The sequence below is a fragment of the Vanacampus margaritifer genome, chromosome 5, assembly GCF_051991255.1.
Source record: "Vanacampus margaritifer isolate UIUO_Vmar chromosome 5, RoL_Vmar_1.0, whole genome shotgun sequence".
Classification (NCBI taxonomy): Eukaryota; Metazoa; Chordata; class Actinopteri; order Syngnathiformes; family Syngnathidae; genus Vanacampus; species Vanacampus margaritifer.
Window position 1 is genome coordinate 14,258,372 of NC_135436.1, and position 23,150 is coordinate 14,281,521.

Here is a 23,150-nt window from a genome sequence, read left to right on the forward strand (position 1 = left end):
AGCTTCCGGCCTTCTACCCAATCATAGTAGTTTATTTTAAGATGCGTCTTCCAGCGAATTTGATTGGTTGGTTTAACTTGGACCTGTTTTAAAATGTGTTCGAGTTCAAGGGACCGTTGAACTGTCTCATACCATCTCCAAAGTTAGCAGACCTGTATTTACGTTGAGCGAAGATTACATGATTTAATTATTGGGGTAAGTCGGTTTTAACAACAAAACAATCTCTATTTTCGACACGTTAATGATATCTAGCTAGTACAATTTAACGGAGATGTTTATCCTTGCGAGCTGACAGAAAACGACCATTTTGTCGTGGATGTTTTTGAGTTTGTGTGTTTTCCCTTCAAAACAGCCAGTTCTTCATCCTCCCTACCGGATTGATAGGAAGGGTCCGCCGAGATGCCTCTTATTAATCTGGGCGTTAAGGCTCTACTTAGCTGGGTATGTTGACGCCAACGTGGCTCGTAGCATTTAGTGAAAGATTTTAACCTGACCTCCTCCACCATGGTTTGTTTTTAGGTCAATAATATTACATCGACCCACCGAGAAATTAACATCGAAGAGTTACAAGATGGCGAGTTACTACTTCGTATCATTTACAAACTGTAAGTGCATTAGCAGTTACGTTTATTCAGAACATGGCCTCTGTTGCTTACTATTGTTTTCATTCCGTTTCTTTTCAGGAAAAATGAACCAAACCCACCATTAACTAATTCAACTGAGGAACGTTTTAATCTCATTGAAGAATTTGTGGAGAGTGAGTTTTTGACATGATCTGCCTGGGCATGTTTTTGTTGTTGTTTCCCCCCCCCAATACAACTGTGTTGTCGTAGTTGTCACAGTACTGTAGTGTAGAGAAGGAGACAGTCAGACAAGCAAGCAAGCAGGCAGGTGTGCCACAATACTTTGGGTGTTGTGCCAAGGTGAGTGTTGTCCCAGACAATGCAACAAGTGCGTGGAATTAAATGACTGTAAAGTAATCTGGAACAATTTTTTTTCAGATAAAAATATATATCAATTATTCAGTTGTTCCTTTTGACTGCACACTGTATTTTTCAATTAATAATGTCTTATCTAAAAGACAGTGGTTATTTTTGCTGTGACCGGCAACTCTCCTGCTAGCGTTATTTTGCCGTGAACGTCTTATATACAGTACACGCGCCTCACGAGCACTTAGCATTGCAAAGTCACGTCAACTTTATCACTATGAAACACAAGCTTACTTCAACTCACCGTGACACATATCTACAGCAACTCTGAGCTTCTGCAAGGTTGTAAAATCGTCGTCAGACCTGTATGTTTAAGAAATTCCTCAAACCGGAATTTTGATCTTGACGTCATGAATCAATTAGTTAATCAATTACATAGTAGGCTGGTAATGCCGATAACAGACAATATTCAGTGACACACAAATTGAAACTGAAAGCTACGTGAAAAGAGGCGGCTGTGGCTGTTAGGACAATGTCAGTCCCAACTGTATAAACTTTTCAATTTTTTAATAAAAATGTTAAACGAACCGGCTCATTTACAACTCCTGAATGGCTGCAAGAAGTGTTAAAAATAGTTATAATAGTTTAAAATTTATGATTTTTATTTTTTTTTAAAGATACAGAGCGGGATTTGAACCTTGATGCTAATAAAGTGGCACCTATGGGGCGACCACTTGCATTTATACTTGTAGTTTTTCATCAGTTCTCACCAAAACCCTAAGTATCAAGCTGCCGGTTACGGTCACTGAAAACCATTATTTACCTTAATACCTTGTTGTTGGCAGAGGATTGCAGATTTAGTCCAACCAAAGGTACGCCATTATCCTGGGACAACATAAGAAATGGAATCAACCTGACTGTGGAAATTGCAAAGGTACTTGTGGGGAAAACACTTTTGCATCCTTATTGTATCTTATAATATTACTCAATTTTTTCCTAGTTTTTAGTATGTACTCTATTTAAACCTGCTCCTGCTGTAGTGTGAATCTAGTGTGCAAATCACAAGGTAATACAGAAAGTCTGACCTGCTCTTTTATATTTCCAGGTGGTTTTGTTGCTGTTTTACCATGACATGATGAGTGGACGTTGCACCCTTAAAACCTTGGATTGGGAGGTAGAGGTACGGTTTTTGCTAAAACACTGAGAATATGCTGTGTTAATGCGTTTTCTTTTCGTCCATTCTGTGCCATCGTAATCATATTTGCATTCTTGCTTGTCAGAGGGAGATTGCAAATCTGACTGATTCTTTTGTGATGGAGAGTGATGGCTGTGTTTATCTGCGCAGTAGCCTTGATGCCTACTTGGCAAAGCGCAGTGAGTGTCACATTGATTTCGACATTTCTTATGCATTTGAGCACATGTTCTTCAGGCTTTGGATGCACTTTTTCATCTTTCAGATTTGCCTGTAACTGATGAAATATTAGCGCGCATGACAAGCACCTCTTCCTCCGGTGCGTCAACCGTCTCTTCACTCTCAGATGAAGAGTCCCCTGTGTTCCATCGCATAAAGAAAATCTCATTTGTGGAAATGCATACAGTGGCATCATCTTCTGTCAGGTATCATACAATTTCATACTCTCCCACCCAACCACAAAATTGTTAGTTTTGATCACTCCCCTTGTGGGTCTGTTATTTATTTTTCAAATTATTGACAAATCTTAAGCGTTAAACGGGGGGATGCGTCTGTGACGAAAACAATAACGCAGAGGCCGTAGGAGACAAACAAACTTCACATAGACGAATGTATAGATTCTGCAATTAATTCTATTCTTGCAGAATGACTCAGTTTCCTTGTTCAGTAAAGAACAGTGAGGGGTGTTTAGTACATTTTTAGCTGGTAAGGATGTTCGTTTAAAAAAAATAAATAAATAAAAATTATGACAGCAACAACAATGACATTTTCATCTGTTGCTATGATTGGTCAAAACAAAAGTTTGATAGGCATGCACAAGTTTTGTAACCTTACTCGGCAAGCTGAATTCTCCTCGGTATTTGTTAGAGATAGACCGATATGCTTTTTCAGGACCGATACCGATTATCGGTAGTCAGGGAGGCCGATAACCGATATTTGAAGCTGATATACTGTACATTTGCATGGGGAAAAAAGTTGGTGTCCAAATTTTTAATAATGAAATAATAATAAAAACTTGAGCACTTGACTGCTTAAATGCCTTCAAGGCCATGTTTTTTAAACAGCTTTTGTGATTTGCAACATGTTAAAGGTTTTTTTTTTGCCATCAGCTTTTGCCCCAACTATAATGCCAACTCCCAAATAGCTAACTGTAACTGTTAGCTTGTGGGCCAACCATTCACCCACACGCTAACCCCAGGATAGCTCCCAAATAGCCGCTAAAAACGGCGGTTTGGTTAGCCCACGAGCTAACCATGAGCTCACGGGATAACCAAGTAGCCGTTAATTCGCGAGCTAGCTGGTCAGCTCGTGGTCTTATAGCAGCTAATTCGCAAGCTAACGGTTAGCTCGCAGGCTTACCATTCACCTGCACGCTAGCTCCCAAATAGCTGCTAATTCGCGAGCTAAGTATTAGCTCGTGGGCTAACTGTTCACCCACCCGCTAACCCTGGGATAACTCCCAAATAGCCGCTAAAAAACGGCTAATAGCCGTTAATCCGGGAGCTAGCCGTTAGCTCATAGCAGCTAATTGCTGCTTATTGGCTGTTAGCACTGCACGAGTAACCAATCAGATGGTGCTGTGGGCGCGCCAATGCTGCAGGGAGTCAACAGCCGCTTACTCCGAGTAGACGGAGGAGAAAAGCGCCCATCGGAGCAAAAATAACAGTTTTTAATATATTGGCCATCAAAACAAAAAAAGAGGCCAATGCCGATATTCATAACATGCTGAATATCAGAGACGATTATCTGCTGGGCCGATTATCAGTCTATCCCTAGTAGGGGTGTGAATTGCCTAGTACCTGTCGATACGATTCGTATCACGATTCATAGGTCACGATCTGATTCGATACCAATTAATCTCGATAGGAAACTATAAATTGATTATTGCAATTTTTTTTAAACTCAAATTTAGAAAATACTAATCAGTAAACTTGTACATGTACACTGTAAGATTTGTATGAAAATGTATTTATTTATCAGAAAATTCAGGTTGCAGTCTGTTTGTTTGAACAGCACTGAAATAAAATATTAAGGCTTAATGTTCCATTAATTTAACATTCTTCCATGTTTAATGTGTAAATCCTAACCCTAAGTAAGACGTTTTGTTGAATATTCCCATAAAAAATTGATGTTTAAAAATCGATTCGGCCGCATATTAAATCGATTCGAGAATCGCGCCCTGTAATATCGCGATATACTGCCGAATTGATTTTGGAAAACTTGACTTTCGAAAACTTTAGGGAACTATTTATTTGTTGAAGTTATCATTGCACTTTGAGGCATGCTATAGACCCTGGGAGTTCCTGCACTTTTTGTTTGCATTAAAAAAGAAAAGTTGCTTGTCTACGATTAAAATAAATAAATGAATTGAAACTTCGATGTGTGTTAATTAGTGAGACAGTTCATTAGATTAAAGCATTGTATTTGTAAGTTTTATTAATAATTTTTACTTTATTATTTATTCCCACAGCAAATCTCCTCTTCAGGATTTAATGACCACCCCCAAATTCCAGTTGAGGAGGATACAGGGGCAGATGATCCAAGAGAGAGAATATAGGGATGGACTGGAGCGAGAGCTCACCAGCAAGATTAGCCTCATTGCACAAAATGGTAATGAATTTGTTAATATATTACAATCCTGGTTTTTCATAATTTTGCCGTTGTTAGCCCTCGGTTTCTTGATGGTTTAAGCAAGGGGGGGGGAATCATCCTAACCATGTTCAACTGATTGGTCTTAAATTGGGTTGCCATGATCAGCATGGTAACCAATATGCTGGCATTCCTGCCTCACAGTTTTGAGGTTCTGGGTTTGAAATGTGGCTCCAGGCCTACCTGTGTAGGCTGTTGAGAGGGGCTGAATAATCAATCAAATTCAAATCGACATTGCAAACTAGTAGAATGCAATTTCCAAATACTTGCAAAGGCTGCAATGCAGATCTTTTTTAAATTTTTTATTTAATTTGTTTATACGGTGCCCAAATAAATTCACAGTTTTAAGGGACAGTGTGTAGAATCAATTGACATCTAGTGATGAACTAATAGAATATAACAACCTAAGTTCGAAGTCCGTCAGAGACCACATTAGTACGTTCGCAAAGTTCTTCTCCCTGTCTTCTTCCCACATGCCAAAACATGCATATTAGTTTAATTTGAGATTAAATTGTCCATAGGTGTGAAATTGAAAGGTTGGCTTCAAGTGTACACTGCCTCTCACCCAATGCCAGCTGGGATTGGCTCCATCTTATAAAGGACTTGTAGTAAGAGCAAGCGTGATAGAAAATGAATGTTCAAGTGAACTTGCATGCGTTTCCTTATGTTTTTTGTTTCTTTTTTTTCCACTTGTTTTCCTCCAGAGTCTCACATTAACCAGTTGCAGTATCGCCTGGACAAGATGAAAAGGGAGCAGAGCGATCAAGAGCATTCTACCAGGGAACAAATTAATGAACTTGAGACCAAGAATTGCTCGTAAGACCAGCTTACCTCTCTGAATACCATTATAAACATTAAACACAGGACAAAACCTGAATGAGGGATTTCAATCTGAATTCGCCTTCTTGTACTCAAATTTGAGCCGACTCACTGGGCTTCTTTGAGAAAGCATAACATAACCACTAAAAAACAAATGTGCTTTTCAGGTAGGCAATTAAATGACAATCTGATATCTTGATAGTGACATCTTAATTATGACCAACTGTGCTTTACTTGATCTAATGCGATTCCCCTGCACCCCTAATGAGGACAAGCACTGTAGAAAATGGATGAACTGCATTTTCATTCCATTTTATTTCAGAGAAGAGCAACTCATTGGCAGAGAAGCTGCACTGCTGAACTTTATAAAATTATAAAATCCAGTGGTTCACTTGCTTTTTCCTCCCTGTCCTGTGATTGTTCACGTTATTTTCATTAAAATACCGGTATATGAAAACATAATTGTGCAGTGGTTAAGCAGACTGCTTACAGTATTCTTCTGATATAAATGATCAGACCATATTTTATGACCGTTTTGTGTAGAAATCTAAGAAATTACAAAGGCTTCACTTTCTCCTTTCACTAGCCACGTAAGCACTATATCGCAAAGCCTAGTCATTCTCATGAAGAATATTTGTCTACCTCAGTGCAGTACTTAAGTGTGTTGTCAATCACCGTTCCCGCTTTTCTTCCTTTTAGGTTACAACAGCGACTGAATGAAATTCTTAAAGAAAACAAAGACTGTAAAAATAACTGTTCACTGATGGAGCGAAAAGTCTGTGAACTTGAAGAGGAGAACGGTGTCCTCTCTTCACAGGTATAAACACTTGTTTCGAATCATCATGTTGAATGAATGTGTGTAAATATTGCTCCTTGAATAAAATATATATTTAAGGAGTAACTCAATCTAAGATGTAAATATATTATTAAAATTAATGAATAACTTGATAATCAATTATAGCATTGTAAATGAAGGATATGTCAAATGCTGTCTCAAATTTATCTCTCTGAGTGGCGAAAGCTTGTGAGTCTTTGAAAACATAGCGAATGTAGGTTTTTCGTCAGGGGATGGTAAATGTTCCAAACGGCTGTAAAGACAGTTGCAAATTTTTTTTATTGCCTCCCCAAAATTTGTCTGTGACAGTTTTCAACCCTGAGCGAGCCCTGACAAAAAAACATTTTGTTGTCCCGTGATAAACATTTATGTCCATTTAAAAAAAAAAAAAAAAAAAGGGGGGAGGGGGTGTCTGCTTTCAGTTTAATTCCATAAACGTAAAAAAAAAAAAAGACAAAAATGGACATAACAGTTTTTTACAGGACAGCGACAATTTGCTAGTTTGCAAACACACTCTCAAGCCGTTACCACTCTGAAATGCAGGCTTTATTTCTTATGTAGCAGAGGGCTTGGAATGTGGACCACTGTACTACTCTCCTGCCTATTTACTGCATTGTTACTTTTGTGAGTGTGAGGGCTTGTGATCAGGTAGTGCATTCTCCAACTTTAAATAACAGCATTAGTATTATGTATTTCCCCAGATGCGTACGGCGTATGCACAGCTGTCCATATTTGAAGCTGAAGTTAGACGGCTGACAGAAACCCAAGCAGCTGGCCAAGAGGAGTGGAGAGCCAGAATAGATGACCTACAGTCTGAACTCAATCAAGCCACTGCAGAAAAGGTAGGGGTGTACACACACTGTAGTGTTTCTACTAAGAATTTTGTCAACAGCGGTGCTCGACGTTGGGGGGGGACGGGGGCTATTTAATGTAACCCATACATAAAGCGCACCGCATTATTGGGCGCATGCTTGCTAAAACAAACGGGTTGCAGGAGCAAAATAGTGAGTTTTGTTCGACTTTATTCAACAATTTAACAATGTACTCACTTTATTTTTTTGAGCAGTCTTCATCCACAAATCCATCAAAGTCCTCATCTTCTGTATCCGAATTGAACAACTGAGCAATTTCTCCTTCAAACATGCCAGGTTCCTCCTCGTCATTATCGGAGTCAGTCTCGTCGCTGTGCGGCTGTTTAGCCATAATGCCGGCTTTCGCGAAAGCTCGAACAACAGTGCCCAGGCGTCCACAATCTATTCACATACAGAAGCGTACTCACCCGATGCGCACTCCCGGTTTGGTGAAAGCTTTTTCTATGCATTACTGTGATTTCCTACTGTATGCCTTTTCTGAGTCCACTGCACGAATGATTGCTGCTTTTTCTTCTGCTTCTCCGCAAAAAACATTTGCTCTTGTTACAAAACGTTTCTAAAACTGAAAATTGAAAACCACACGTGTGTTCTTCATGTGTTTATTGAAAATATGCATAGGCAATACCAATGCTGTCGCGTAGCTTCCGCTCTGCTTGCGCGCTCCCGTGGAGCCTTAATTAGCGCGTCATACTTCTCAATGAGGAGTGGACGGCCAGCTAGCGCTACACTTAATAAGCTGAATTAGCGCTTCATGCTTTTCTATGAGAAGTGCACGTCCAGCGAGCGCTTCAGTGCGCAAAGCCATCTTCCTGCGGCCTCTCGCACACGCTCTAAAAGAGGCGTGTCGCTTACTTAAGGCGTTTTCCGCATACCGGTAGACAGGCGGCCATGCGTGTATGTGTACCTGCCTTTACAACAGAGTTGGCTGGCTGTCTCGTATTTATTTTTTTAAGTACCGGTACTAAGAAAAAATGATAACGAGCCGTTTTTGACGCCAAAACATCAAGGTACGGTACCGGTATCCCGTGCAACACTAGTTTGTAGTATTTGATTACGCATTCGACTAATTGGGAGCGTAATGGAGAAGAACAGAGACAAGGGAGTGCCACTGTATTACCAATATTTAAAACGGACATCAAATGCAGTCAAATACAGTACTTCAAAAACATGGCATGCAATGTGAAAGCACATACAGTATGTACATAAATATATACAGTATTTACATAAATTAACATGTATACTTCCTAATATTTTGAATTGCCGGTAATAAAAAATTTTTTTGCTGCGTTTGCTTATGTTTTGGATTTTTGTCGATACCGTTTCAGTACTGGTATTGAGGTATTTTATTCAGGTATAGTACCAAGGTCAAAATTTTTGTATCGTGACAACACTAAGCCCGCCGCACGTCGCCAAAATGTGGGGTCCAAATGGGGTAGACTAAATGAACTGCAGGAGACAGGAGGTCACACTGCAGTCTGGTGTTTTATTTTAACCTCTCTTTTGATTCACTTTCTCGTTTAATCTCCACATTCGCCAATTCCGTTGTAGTCCATTAACACTGCGCTGCTACTTTCCTGTCACAGGAGGGCATGTTCAGAGAAATAGTCACGTGATGTCCAGATCTCTATTGGCTGTGCTAATGCCAGTGTTGGTGCCAATCTAGTTGGACCTGAAAATAACTTGTATCACTCGTCACAGAAGTGCACACGCTGTGAGTGACAGCAGTGCAAAATTTGTACGTTTGTTTGTATTTGAATACAGGAAGAACACACGTTTGTGTTTTTTTATTTTAGGTTTTGCACCCAAAAAAAAAAGTGCTTGGATTCAGTGATCGATAGCTGCGTGGAGAGTGATAGATATTATAACATTTTTAATTTTTCATTTCATATATTAACCATTGTTACACATTATTAACATTTTAATTCTTTATATTAACCTTGTCGAAATGTTTTGTGTCCTGTGCAGAGCAGATGGTGTTGATTTCGGTATAATCTGACCTTAAGATGGGACATACTATTTAGTCTAAAAAGTTCCTTCTCAGCGCTTTGTGCGAAAACACATTTCGTCCTTGAGAACAGAATCTGTTTCGAACACGCACTCCTGACTCTGTTTTCGCCATCTGCTCATGGAAAAGTACCCAGAGATATGTTTTGTCTACAAATAAAAGAGAGAAAGTCTTTTAACTATAAGAAGCCATTGTACACGCGGAAGAGACACATTCGGCGCTCTGAATTCCACCTGTTAAGTGATGAATTGGAGTCTGTTACGATGTCCAGAGATCTCTGTTAGATTAAAAAATCATTTTTGCAAAGGTGTTTTTTCTTACATTAAATCTGTCTTCAAATTTTGGAACACGAAAAGAGGACAAATAATTTTATTCCTCTTTCAAGAGAAGCGCGCGAAAAAAAAAAAGTACATCATTAGCGTTCGTGTTCACTGACCACTCACACATTGGGGCATCTCAAACATACATAGAAAAATACAATTTAATGCATCAAACTAAAAAACTAGTATGTGGAAAAATTTAGTAATTCATTTGATCAATTAATTTATCTAAGTAATTATTTTATAATTTAGTTCCCAGATCAACGACCTGTGGCACAGACTCATCAAAATCATAACAGCTGGGTGTCAACTCAAAGTGTCTCATTAAAGCTCAGATGACTTTTTGAAAAGAAAGTAAAACTGCTATATTGAGTCTGAATATCAGTCTTTTGTTACTTATGGATGTGATGGTTGCTGACCTAATAGCGACTCCGCAGCGTTTGTACCTGCACTAGCTAGCCAGCCAGAGCTCGTTGCTAGCTCGCTGGTGCGGCGTAAGTAACACAGAGCTTGGTGACATACTGTAGGTGACGGGAGCCTGTCCAGCCCAGCGAAGCTTTTTGGGACTGTCTTAGTGGACTCACAAAATTGAAATGCTAACTAATAATCACACAATATTCCGCAATTAATAACGATTAATTGCATTTTTACTACTATTTTCTACCAAGCAAATATTTGCGCTTTAATTTTGACAGCCCTAGTAAAAATTTCATCTTGCAGCTGAGCCCGCTAGTGGCCTCGGGCCGCGGGTTTGAGACCACTCGTGTAAACTAATTCATTTCACCCTGTTTTTAACCTCTAAACCTCTTACTAATTACTGATGTATAAACTGAGAAGCCCCTCTAACAACCCATTCTGGGCCCCGTGACCCACTTTTGGCTACCGACCATTAGTTTAGTCAATGATTTATATGACAATTTCAATGTTAAGGTTTTGTTTCATTACAGGAGCTTCTGACTGAACAAATTCAAATCCTGCAGGGAAAGCTTTCATGTTTAGAAGATGAAATTAGAGCAGCCAGAAAGAAAGATGTAGGAGAGAACATGGGGCCTGTAATTGAGGTAAAGTACTGTATCATGGATTACACAAATTTAACGTATTTTTAATGCATGATCTTTAGTAATTCATAAAAGTGTTTGCTAAATGTACAAGCTTGTTTAAAACCTATATTTTCAAATTGTCAGAGGGATGAGCTGGAGCGTGAAATCGACCACTTAAAGAATGAGCTGAACAGCACATTCGGCTGCTTGAAGAAGGCTGAGGCCAATGTGGAGGCCAAAATGCTGCAGCTTTCAGCATATGAGCAAGAAATTGCCCAACAGAAAGAACTTATGGAGCAACAAAACCTGCATATTGAAGACATTGCTCGTGCCAAGGATCTTATTTTGAAAGAGCTGGAAAAGGAAATGTCTGAGCAGAGAGCAGCCCTTCAGAAAGAGATTGATCATCTTAAATTTCAACTCGAGCAAGCGGAGCAGCAGAGAGCTCAGCAGATTAGTGAACTACAGAACCATATTGCTACTTTACAACAAGAATTGGACATCCTTAAAGAAACTAGTAGAGAGAAGGAATATCTCCTTAATCAGACCAAAGAAAACATGAAAGTTCTTGAAGCAAAGTTTCATGATCTAGCATCAAGTTTGGTGGAAAAAGATCACCAAATTAACGTTCTCAAAGAAGAAGTTGACGTTTTTACAAGTGAAACTATGAAAAACAAAAATGAAATCAAAACAAAGGACCAACTGCTTGCCCAACTACGTTTGGAGAATTCTAATCAGCAAGACGTTCTCCAGAATAGAATCCAGACTTTGACAGTTGAAGTTGAAAATCTTATGTTGTCTGTCCAGCGCGCTGAACAGGAAGTTCAACTTAAGCGTGACCTATTGACTAAAACAGAACAAGAGAATATCAAGCAGAGGGAAGCGCTCCAGCAACAGATTATAGCCAGTGAGGATGAAGCTTGCAGACTTAGTACAGAGATAGAGGCCAGAAATGAGCAGCTTGTCATATTGCAGAAGGATAGTTCCAAGCAGTCTGAAAACCTCCAAGAAGAGCTTAATCATCTTAAATTTCAACTCGAGCAGACGGAGCAACAGAAAGCTCAGCAGATTAGGGAACTACAGAACCTTAATGCGACTTTGCAGCAAGAATTGGACACCCTTAAGGAAACTAGTAGAGAGAAAGAATGCCTCCTTAATCAGACCAAAGAACAGTTGAAAGTTCTTGAAACTAAGTTTCATGATCTAACATCAAATTTGGTGGATAAAGATCAGCAAATTAACTTCCTCAAAGAAGAGGTTAAAGGTTGTACAGTTGAAACTTTGAAAAACAAAAATGACATTGAAACCAAAGACCAACTGCTGGCTCAGCTATGTTTGGAGCATTCTAATCAGCAAGACATTCTGCAGAATACAATCCAGTCGTTGACAGTGGAAGTTGAAAATCTTACCTCATCTGTCCAAAGTGCTAAACAGGAAATTCAACTTAAGCATGACCTTAGTAAAGAGATAGAGGCCAGAAATGAGCAACTTGTCATCTTGCAGAAGGACAGTTCCAAGCAGGCTGAAATCCTTCAAGAACAGATTAACCATCTAAAAGGTCAAGTTGAATGTCTGAATAACTCTTTGACAAAGGCTGAAGACCAGGTTCAATCGCTCCAGGATCTACTTGCGAAGCAGGAGCAAGAAAGTGCTGGTCAAAAAGACCTTTTGCAGCAGCAACTGACTGTGTCCGAAGAGAGTGTAAGGACCATGAAGGAGCACATCCAGACTAAAGAGGACTATATCACTTCATTAAACAAGCAGTTTTCAGAAAAGTCAGAACTTGTTCACCAAGACATCCAAAATTTGGAGGAACAGGTCGAAAGCCTCAGTTCATCTTTGAAGAACGCTGAGGAGAATTTGAAATCCAAGGAGAGTCTGTTTGCAAAGCAGCACTCGGAGAGTACTCTGCAAATAGAGACGCTGCAGACACAGATGGTTTCTTCTCAACAAGAGGTGAGCAAACTGACTTCAAAACTACATTCCAAGGAGGAACAGCTCAGTCTGATTGTGACTGAGAGCTCCATGCAGTCTGAGAGGAATGATGGTCTGGATAAACAACTGCAGAGTATGAATGATTCTCTCCGGATTGCGAAGGACCAAGTGAAGGCCAAAGAGGATATCGTTACCAATTTGGATAAAAATTATACTTTCCACATGGAGGCGCTCAAAAAGCAAAACATGGAGCTGGCGGAGGAGGAGGCCAAGCAATCCAAGCAGTCTGAAGTTCTCCAAGAACAGATTAACCATCTAAAAGGTCAAGTTGAATGTCTGAATAACTCTTTGACAAAGGCTGAGGACCAGGTTCAATCGCTCCAGGATCTACTTGTGAAGCGGGAGCAAGAAAGTGCTGGTCAAAAAGACCTTTTGCAGCAGCAACTGACTGTGTCCGAAGAGAGTGTAAGGACCACGAAGGAGCACATCCAGACTAAAGAGGACTATATCACTTCATTAAATAAGCAGTTTTCAGAAAAGTCAGAACTTGTTCACCAAGACATCCAAAGTTTGGAGGAACAAGTGGAAAGCCTCAGTTCATCTTTGAAGAACGCTGAGGAGAATTTGAAATCCAAGGACAGTCTGTTTGCCAAGCAGCACTCGGAGAGTACTCTGCAAATAGAGACGCTGCAGACACAGATGGTTTCTTCTCAACAAGAGGTGAGCAAACTGACTTCAAAACTGCATGCCAAGGAGGAACAGCTCAGTCTGATTGTGACTGAGAGCTCCATGCAGTCTGAGAGGATTGATGGTCTGGATAAACAACTGCAGAGTATGAATGATTCTCTCCGGATTGCGAAGGACCAAGTGAAGGCCAAAGAAAATATCATTGCCAATTTAGAGAAAAAGAACACGTTCCACATGGAGGCACTCAAAAAGCAAAACATGGAGCTGGTGGAGGAGGCCAAGCAGTCTGAAGTCCTCCAAGAACAGATTAACCATCTAAAAGGTCAAGTTGAAGGTCTGAATAACTCTTTGACAAAGGCTGAGGACCAGGTTCAATCGCTCCAGGATCTACTTGCGAAGCAGGAGCAAGAAAGTGCTGGTCAAAAAGACCTTTTGCAGCAGCAACTGACTGTGTCCGAACAGAGTGTAAGGACCACGAAGGAGCACATCCAGACTAAAGAGGACTATATCACTTCATTAAACAAGCAGTTTTCAGAAAAGTCAGAGCTTGTTCATCAAGACATCCAAAGTTTGGAGGAACAGGTGAAAAGCCTCAGTTCATCTTTGAAGAACGCTGAGGAGAATTTGAAATCCAAGGACAGTCTGTTTGCCAAGCAGCACTCGGAGAGTACTCTGCAAATAGAGACGCTGCAGACACAGATGGTTTCTTCTCAACAAGAGGTGAGCAAACTGACTTCAAAACTGCATGCCAAGGAGGAACAGCTCAGCCTGATTGTGACTGAGAGCTCCATGCAGTCTGAGAGGAATGATGGTCTGGATAAACAACTGCAGAGTATGAATGATTCTCTCCGGATTGCAAAGGACCAAGTGAAGGCCAAAGAAGATCTCATTGTCAATCTGGAGAAAAATTACACTTTCCACATGGAGGCGCTCAAAAAGCAAAACATGGAACTGGTGGAGGAGGCCAAGCAATTCAAGAAGGAAATCCAAACTAAAGAAGACAATTTGGACTTGTTTAAGGTAGAGAGTAGCAAACAATCTGAGGTGCTGAAGAATGAGATTGAGGGTCTCAAGAGCCAAATACAAAGTGTCACTGAATCTCTTCAAACTACAGAAGAACAAGTCCAAGCAAAAGTTAATCTTGTGGCAAACAAAGAAATGGAGATTTCAAAGGAAAGAAACAAGTATCACAGTCTAACGGAATCCTCTTCAGAGGAACTAACCATGCTGAGGCTCCGCATGCAGGCTCAAGAGCAACAGGTGGCCACACTGAAAGAAGAAGGTTCTTTACAGTCAGATTTGCTGTATAAGGAAATCAGACAGCTAAAAGACCAATTGGCACTGGCAAATAATTTACTCTGCGGAGCTGAGCAGGCTAAAACAGAGGCTGTGGAACACTACAAAACTCAGGTAGGTGTCATTTCAGGTCTACGCGCACTCATTGGTACCGTTGTGTCCAGTCACTGACTAAAGTGCAAATATAATGTCGTAGATGGAGAAGGCAGTGAGTCACTACAATAACAAGAAACAGCTTCTCCAAGATAGCCAAGAGGAGGTTGCCAAGCTCAAGCACTCCCTGGAAGAAAGAGACGGCGAGGTGAAGGCCACTAGTATGGAGCTCAAACTGCTTCAGCTGGAATTAGAAAAGGCCCAAAGCCAGGAAAAAAACATGTTGAGCAAGCTGACCCGTTTGGAGGCACAGGTTGGTTTTGCCTGTTGTTCAGCGTCATTTGTTGCGCAACTTAAAGCTGAACCATTAATCGAAATCTCGTAGAATGCAATTTTTTTTCTCTGTGGGTTTACATGGCGCCATGTATTCTGATTACACAGCTGAATGACTTAATGGAAGGAAAATTCTTGATAGAAAAACTTCTATCGGCTTGAAAAGGCCGATCCATTCGGATTAACAGGGGTGGCATATTTCTTTTGCCGATCCAAATTTTCATAATCTAAACAGTTGACTTGTAATAGCAGTGTTTCCCACAGATCGAAATCTGCTTGAGTGGGTGGACGATGGTGGCGGGGGCGATGGGACGGGTGGTGGGTCTCAGTCCTGTTACTGCGTCTCCCCTAGCCTCACGATCACGAAGTGAGCAACGGCTAACTAACGTTACATCCTGTCGCGACAAGTTTTTTCTTTTAAAATATATTTTATTTTTAATAGATTTTCTGGAAAAGTTCTTCTGTGGTGGCCAATTTACTTGGGTGCCCCGCCCAAGTATTAACATGGTGTGGGAAACACTGAATAGCCAGGCTGCGTCCGGTCTGCGCTTTGCTCTGTATTGCTGTAAATGCATTGTGACAAATTAGTTTTTAACAACCGGTACTTTTTTTTTTGATTTGTTTTGAATGCATATTTCTAAGTAAACAGTAATGCATGTTCTCCTTTTATGTGAAGGTGGCCTCTGTTGACCTAAACTCGTGTGCACACAACCGAGTCCCTGGCCATGAAGCAGGCACATCTGAGTCGTGTTGCTTGCAGGTTCCGGGCTCACACTCGCATGTTCACACGAAAGCGGAGCCCAAGAGAGTTATGAGCACGGACAGTCTGGACCAAAGCTCCCTTGAAGATTCGCTGAACAACACAAGGTTGCATTTTGCTAAGTAAAAAGTGAACAGAAATGAATCTAAGGAAAAGACGTGACAAAATCATCCATGACAGAAATATGTGAACCTTAATTTAAATAGCATATTTGTCCTCCAATTCTGCAGGAAGCTTTCGGCGCCTGACGAATCAAGCACGCCACTTGTTCGTAGCTCCGAGAGACTAGCAGCCAAAAATCGTGGTCTGAAGGCGGAGTCACTGGAAACTCTTTATTTTACACCGATAAATACAAGACATATCGACAGGTAAATGGCAGTGTTATGAGGACTTGGACTACGCTCACACTGCAGGTCTTAAAGGGAGAGTGTGTAGACTTTAGTGCCTTCTAGTGGTGAACTATTAGAATACAAGGTACAATACAAAGTTCCTCTCCATCGGGTAACTGTGCAATAAGATGGCGGTGAAACCCTCTGTAAGACATTACGCAACCTATCTAATATAATTAGCAATAGACTACGATTTTATATATATATATATATATATATATATATATATATATATATATATATATATATATATATATAATTTTTTTTTTTAATATCCGTTCATGAAAGGACACATTTTTTTTTACATTTATATTGAAATTAATAGTGGGTTTCTAAAATGAGTGAGCATTGAAAAATTCTACACACCTTTAATGCTCAATTCAGATTTTTTGGGGGGTGAAATGCGATTTTTCTTTAGTAAGCGTTCGCATTACCTATTCATTGCGCCCTCAGTCTGTCTGCTGTAATGCGTCTACAAAGTGGCCCGCATGCGCAGAAGAAAATATAACATCACTCACAACGCTGTGTTTGCGGACGGGGCTCATATTTTTCCCATCATGATCTCATATCTACAGAGGAGTGATGCGGGAGGAGGTCGAATTTTTTTGTGAAAATAAGGCGAGCCTGTTCAAGTGCCTCCTCTCACTGAGAGAAAAACGATGACGTCACGTCATTGCCGCGCGTAATAAATGAGCCGTCTGCATGGCTAAATCACTATTATCACCACCACAAATGTCATCTTTATACTTCATGTTTTAAGTGGAATTGAATTTAAAGTCAAATATAAAGTTACAACAGCGGTCAAATTTCAAAATTTCGGATACGTATCCGATCTAGGACCACATATGAAAGTGACCCAGGTCGGATATGGAAAAATCGGAATTGAGCCCTTCAGACTGACATAAAAAAGTCAGATACAGGTTGTATTTGGGCAAAAAAAATTTGATCTGGGTCGCATTTGCTTGCAGTGTGAACGTAGCCTTAGGAATTCTACTTTACATTGTGTACATTTGTAATTGTGGTGCAATTACAACTTGTAAGGTAACAATAAACGTAAATATGATAAGACAAAGAAATAAGGCATATACATTTGCTTTGTCTAGAACCACTACAGAAGATATAACAGAAGTGGATTTCCGCTGTATAAATCCATCATCATCTATCAAAAGACGGAGGACAACACAGGTTATAAACATAACCATGACCAAGGTAAACTTGTTGACATGCTTCTAAACTTAAATATTTGAACAAACTGCATTTCCAGAACTGCGTTTCACTCCTATCGAAGGATCTTTTGTTTACAACTGTACCAACATAATGTTAACAACCGCCTGCAATGAACAAGTTTCCACAGTGGAATAATATAGTGTCATGCAGCACAAAAAGGCATGCTTGGTTTGATTTGATAGATTTTTTTTGATTTTTGATTAAGAGCTATTTTTGATTCAAAATGATTAGATTGACAATGATTTTTGCTTCAATCTATAGATGTGCAAGGAATTGTAATGATCTAACTCGAGTCTGACTTTCTAATGCTAATTAGCGCTTTTATTACTCAAAAGAACGGCTCCACGCTGAAAAAAACTTTTATTGGAATAACTTGATTGTGACTTTTTCCTTCTACTCTCTAATGTGGCTACAACTTAACAGTGTATCAGACCGTGTGGAACCACACTGCCCCTAAGTGGCCAAAGTGGGTACAACATGAACAGCGCTCCAAATAAAGGCACACACAGACAAAGGCAAGACAGTAAAAAAATATTGAAATAAAATCGATTTTGGGACATTTAAAATCAATTCTGAATCGTACTAAATGAGAATCGCCATTCTTATGTGAATCGTTTTTTTTTGGCACACCCCTATTGGTTACTGTCATTATAATAATAATAATAATAATAATAATAATAATAATAATGCATCAGATTTATTTCGCGCTTTTCAGAATCTGTACACTCAGACACTTCATAATAGATGCATTATTCATGCACTCGCTCTGGCGGCGGTAAACTACATACGTAGGCCGCAGCTGCCCTGGGGCAGACTGACGGAAGCGTGGCTGTCAGTGTGTGGCCCCGACCACCACCAAACAGTCGCACCAGCAGCCAAACACCAAGTGAGTGGCACTGGCGCCAAGGTGTGAGAAGTGGCCAAGGACATGACAAACAACTGACCCGCCGGTTACTGGACGACCCACTCTACCTCCTGATCCACAGCCGCCACATACATTTTGGCCAAGAAATGTTATTTGCACAAATATTCAATTAACTGTAATTATGACTTTAGTTTAGGTTAGTCATAGATTGGTTAGAAGAGTTAGGAAGGGGCATTTTGACTTACAAATCTGGTTATGTTGCCATTGTAGGAATAAAACCCAATGAACAGAGGATCCTTATATACTGTCAAATAAATGATCTAATCTGTTAGCATGTTCTTAGAAAGTACCGCAGTCAAACGTTCTTCTTTAAGCTATGTGGTAAACTCTCATTGGGGTCCAGAAAACTCCAGGCGGCGTTGAAACTGATGAGACGTTCTACAGCCTGGCTTCAGCTCGCTCGCAGCCCGACCTCTCCGGTGCGCGTCCTGTATCCATGGAGCTTTTTGACACGCCCGCTAAAATGGCCGGCGCTGCCAACGACCAGCTCATCGGTCTTCCTGGATATCGGCGGAGCGCAATCCATTCTCAGCGTAGGTTTCAACCTAGCCGCAAAACAGTAGAGACATATGATTTATCAACGGTATTATTTACTGTCTGTCTTTTTAATGGTCTGATCTTTAGATGAGGCTCAAAATGACTCTAAACTCATTTTTCTGTTTTCTAACATGTACAGCCACGAGCACGTTCTGCGTCGGGGCAGAGAATGAGCCAGATGCTGCATCTGATGACTGGATGAGGATTGCTGAGCTTCAAGCCAGGAACAAAGCCTGCCCTCCTCATCTCAAGAGCAGCTACCGTTTAGAGTTTGAGGTTGGTAGAGGAGGGGCTTATCTTGTATAGTAAACACTAGGATATGCATTTTCATATCGTTGCAACCTGTAAACGCTATTGCATATGCTTACATCATGAACATGAAAACGGCATGTATAAAATGATATTAGGAAAATTGTCAGACCTCAAAATGGTAGCGAGGCACACAGAGTACAGTGATAACGTTTCCAATGCATCCCTGTCAAAATATATAAATGTAATTTTCAAATAAAAAAAGAGTTAAGTCTAACCTTGAATGTACATGAAATATTTCACTGGACTTGGACGCATCAATTATGATGGCGTCCTGCTGAGGTGCAGATCAGAGTGGGCGGCGGCAATCGTCAAGTCGGGGCACCCTTCCATCATCGTCAAGATTTCAAGCTGAACCAAACTGTAATCGTCAATCTGTCATTCGTCAGCAAAATGGGCATTGATGGAATGTGCAGATCTGTTCGTTAGCTTGATTCAAGTTGTTTCCGAGACCACTGTGGGTTTTTCTTTCATTAGCAGAAGGGTAGCAACAATTTAGTACACAGGTATAGACCCTGCAAATCCAGTTACATCAAAATGATTAATGCCAGTTTATGGTATCAATTCCAACCCTTGTCTCACTTCAGACTGGCTTCAAGAGCATCTTCGCTTTCACCGACGAGGATGTCCGTACAGGCGACCCCACCGAGACCATTCGTCGCGCATCTGTCATGCCAGGCCAGCTGCAGGACTCTCTGGCTTCCCACCGCCACTCCCTCGCTGCGGGGCAGTCCAGCGCCACAGCCAGCATCCGTTCTCACCGTTTGTCCTTGATGGCAGACTACCCAGCGTCCAAATCAGTCAGCTCTTCTCAGCTGAAATGCACAAAGCGGTCGACGTCAACGTTATCGGTTCCTCCAATGTCACCTGAGGTTAGTCTGTTTGCAATGTAGTCAAATATAAGGCTTGTTTGAATTTTTCCCCTTTTAAACTGTGGGCAATCATTTTATTTTTCAGAAAAAATTGAAGGCCAGCTGCTTCCCCCGCCCGCTCACTCCCAAAAATAAGAACAGCGGCAGCAGACCGTCCAACTCTCAACTTCATCCTGCCCTCAGTCCAGTAAGTTTGCCAAAAGGTTTTTTTTGTGTAATGTTTTAGTTCATGGGTCACTGAGTTCGAATGGTTCGCTCCACTATCTGACTGTGCAAATAGTTGTCTCTCTCTCTCTCTGCGTGTGAAAAAAGAGATTGACCTTGGACCGACACACTGGTGTGGTCCACCTTTTGCCCAACGTCAGCTCGAAATGACTTCAGCTCCCTGAATAGTATAAGGCAGCGGCATAGAAAATGGAAGGATAGATATTCATTTATGGATAGTCACTGGTTAAGCATAGTTATGACTTGGTTACTTGGTAACCAAAAACAATATTAACCGGAAATGGCGTAGGTGTGTGATTTACGGAAGTCGGAATTCTGTGGCAGAAGAAATGGCTTTTGAATGAACTCTTTTACTCACTTTCTTTGAAACCGTGCAAGTTCAAATAGAGTAATTGTAGGCTGAAATTATGACATTTTTAGGCACACTCAGATGACAGCACATAGCATAGCAATTTTTTATTTTTTTGTAGTCGAAGGTAAAAACAGATTGAATGTACGACCAGGGGTGTTGTACCTCTTTTCGTTCATGTTACACTTCATCGCAGAGGAGAGAAAGGAGGAATAAAAAGCCTTGCTGGCGTCACGCCATAAAATCAAGCCACTAATGTCACTCGCAAGCAAGCAAGCACTTTCCCCGAAGTTGCTGAAACAGAGTAGCAACAAAGCTTGTTTGTGCATGCGCACAAATACTTGTCGATGGAGATTACCATGAACCTTCACATAACATTCATTAAATATGGCCAATTAGTCCCCGTTGAACGTTAAAAACCGCAGTCATGGGCCGTGTCCAAATGTGACCACTAAGGGGTCACGCCATTTTGGAGGGGTGCCTTTATTTATTTACTCAAATTTAGAAAATACAAATCCGTAAACTTGTACATGTACACTTTAAGATTTGTATAAACATTTATTTATTTATCTGAAAATTCAGGCTTATAAATGAGCTGCATTTAACAAACAGCTTGCAGTCTGTTTCATGTTTGAACAGCACTGAAATAAAATATTAAGGCTTAATATTCTATTAATATAACATTCTTCCATGCTCAAAGTGTAAATCCTAACCCTAAGAAAGACATTTTGTTGAATATTCCCATAAAAAAATTGATGTTTAAAAATCGAATCAGACCCATATTGAATCGATTCGAGAATTGCGCGCTGTAAAATCGCGATATATTGCCAAATAGATTTTTCCTAACACCCCTAAAGGGCACTATATATTTTTTAGGTTACTATATAGCGAATGAGGGTTATGGGATGAGGGTGGGCATTCAGACACAGCCAATCAGAGTGAGCAATTGTCACCGACATCCGACCCCATTTTGCATACGCTACAGTTTTAAAATCTGTCACACTGTTCGCTGATCCACGGCTCGTTCATTCAAGTCATTTGATCATTTTTCCTTCCTCTTCACAGGCTGAACGCAGGCAGTCGATGATGTTCAGCATCGAGAACACGCCAAAGAACAGCAGGAGCAGCAACTATCTGAAAAAAGGCCTGAATAAGCTCCGCAACTCCAGCCGGAAGTCGCCGGGCAAAACCTCAAAGACGTCTCCCGTGAATGCCGTGGGCAAGGCCGCCACTTCCCGCGCTGCGGCGAGTCGAGCTGGCAAGGAAGGCAGCTTCAAGTCACCTCAAACTGCAAACAAGTCCGCAAAGTCGCCACGATTGACTGCGAGCGCTCGCAAGGTGAGGGCAAGTCCTTGAATGTAGAGGTGGGCAAAGAATTGCTTGCCCACTCACTTCTTTAATCTTTAATCAACATTTACATCAGAATCCTGTAATAAGTGTTCAAATTTTTTCCCAGCAATAAATTGAATTTGTTTCTTCTAAGTTTCGAATTCATCCCATTAATCAATTGATATTGCAAATGTTCAGTCATGGTGAAACCCCTAACTAGTGAAACCTAACCCTCTTTTCAGAAGAGCGTGTGCAATAATGACGAAAATCTCCCTTGAAGAACGACGAGGTTTATAATCCAATCAATAAAAATGATTTGCATGGTGCTTTTACTTGCTTGTGGTGTCTTGTGGTTGGCTCACACTTAATGACAAACACTGACGGTGAGGGTGTTTTCACATGCTCTGGTGATCAAGTTATTGGGTGGAAACGCTTCTGCTAAGACAGTGCTATTTTTAAATAGCAACTAATTGTATTATGTTTTTCTGTATTTTAATCTTTTTTTTTTATCCCACAGATGATGGGGAGGAGGATGTGACGTTTCAACAGTTCAACAGTTAAAATTACGATTTATGCACTTTTATTATTATTTTTTTTTACCATGACCTTATTTTAATGTTTTCATTAATCTCACTGCCTTTACATATTAAAATATTTTTAAATGACAAATTGTGCCATTTGTACATTTGATTTCCAGCAAATACTCAATACAAAGGTTTTTTTTTTCATTTAGAAATGGCAACATCACGGGCTTCCAAATCCTTACAGTAAGGGGGTGGTGGAAGAAGATGACCTTCAACTTTTTTTCTGGAAAGTTACATTGACCTAACATTGGGTGACATTTGAAGAACAGATAATTGTGAACAGGTTTTTTTTGTTTTTGTAAATCCACGGCTTAAAGAAAGGGCTGCTTCTGCAAATAAAAGGAAGACAAAAGGAGTTCATATTTTCTTGTGTGTCCAAAAGATCTGGAGAGTTGTTGGGCTTTAACTGTAAAGTGCAGTCACAGATACTACCAAAGGTAGGGTTTTATGTACAGAAATAAAATATTATAATGTACTTCTGCACATTATTGTTGTCCTTTGTTAATATTTACAGATCTTTACCATTTGCATTATGCAGTAAACATTAGAACACGTCTCTTGTTTCCATTCAGCACCAAAGTATGTGACCCCCCCATAGCCTACCAAGAGTTTATGCACTCTTATTGTTCGTGTGCGTTT

The 23,150-nt window shown here is 40.4% G+C and overlaps 1 protein-coding gene across 2 annotated transcripts; it reads left to right on the forward strand.

The window, feature by feature from the left end:
- The first annotated feature begins 97 nt into the window (after positions 1–97).
- Positions 98–22,596, forward strand: numa1 (nuclear mitotic apparatus protein 1). 2 transcript variants are annotated; one of them, XM_077565874.1, is made up of 25 exons: positions 98–195; positions 353–441; positions 520–605; positions 684–757; positions 1,775–1,863; positions 2,035–2,109; positions 2,210–2,303; positions 2,387–2,546; positions 4,592–4,731; positions 5,475–5,586; positions 6,289–6,406; positions 7,126–7,266; positions 10,569–10,682; positions 10,806–14,693; positions 14,776–14,985; positions 15,682–15,872; positions 15,996–16,133; positions 17,258–17,363; positions 18,650–18,839; positions 18,983–19,119; positions 19,740–20,024; positions 20,110–20,211; positions 21,664–21,936; positions 22,170–22,216; positions 22,445–22,596. In XM_077565874.1, exons 2-24 carry the CDS (start codon positions 400–402, stop codon positions 22,203–22,205), a joined length of 6,801 nt encoding a protein of 2,266 aa, XP_077422000.1. In that variant the 5' UTR covers positions 98–195; positions 353–399; the 3' UTR covers positions 22,206–22,216; positions 22,445–22,596. The 2 variants fall into 2 exon arrangements, with proteins under 2 accessions (XP_077422000.1, XP_077422001.1); XM_077565875.1 differs by lacking the exon at positions 22,170–22,216.
- The last annotated feature ends 554 nt before the right edge of the window (positions 22,597–23,150 follow it).

What these genes read in the sequence shown, in the direction of transcription:
- numa1 (XM_077565874.1), top strand. Translation starts at nt 400, where the DNA reads ATGCCTCTTATTAATCTGGGCGTTAAGGCTCTACTTAGCTGG. An exon ending in TGCCTACTTGGCAAAGCGCA is followed by an intron (nt 2,304 to 2,386) that starts GTGAGTGTCACA and finishes TTCATCTTTCAG; the next exon opens with ATTTGCCTGTAACTGATGAA. An exon ending in TAAACATAACCATGACCAAG is followed by an intron (nt 17,364 to 18,649) that starts GTAAACTTGTTG and finishes ATTGGGGTCCAG; the next exon opens with AAAACTCCAGGCGGCGTTGA.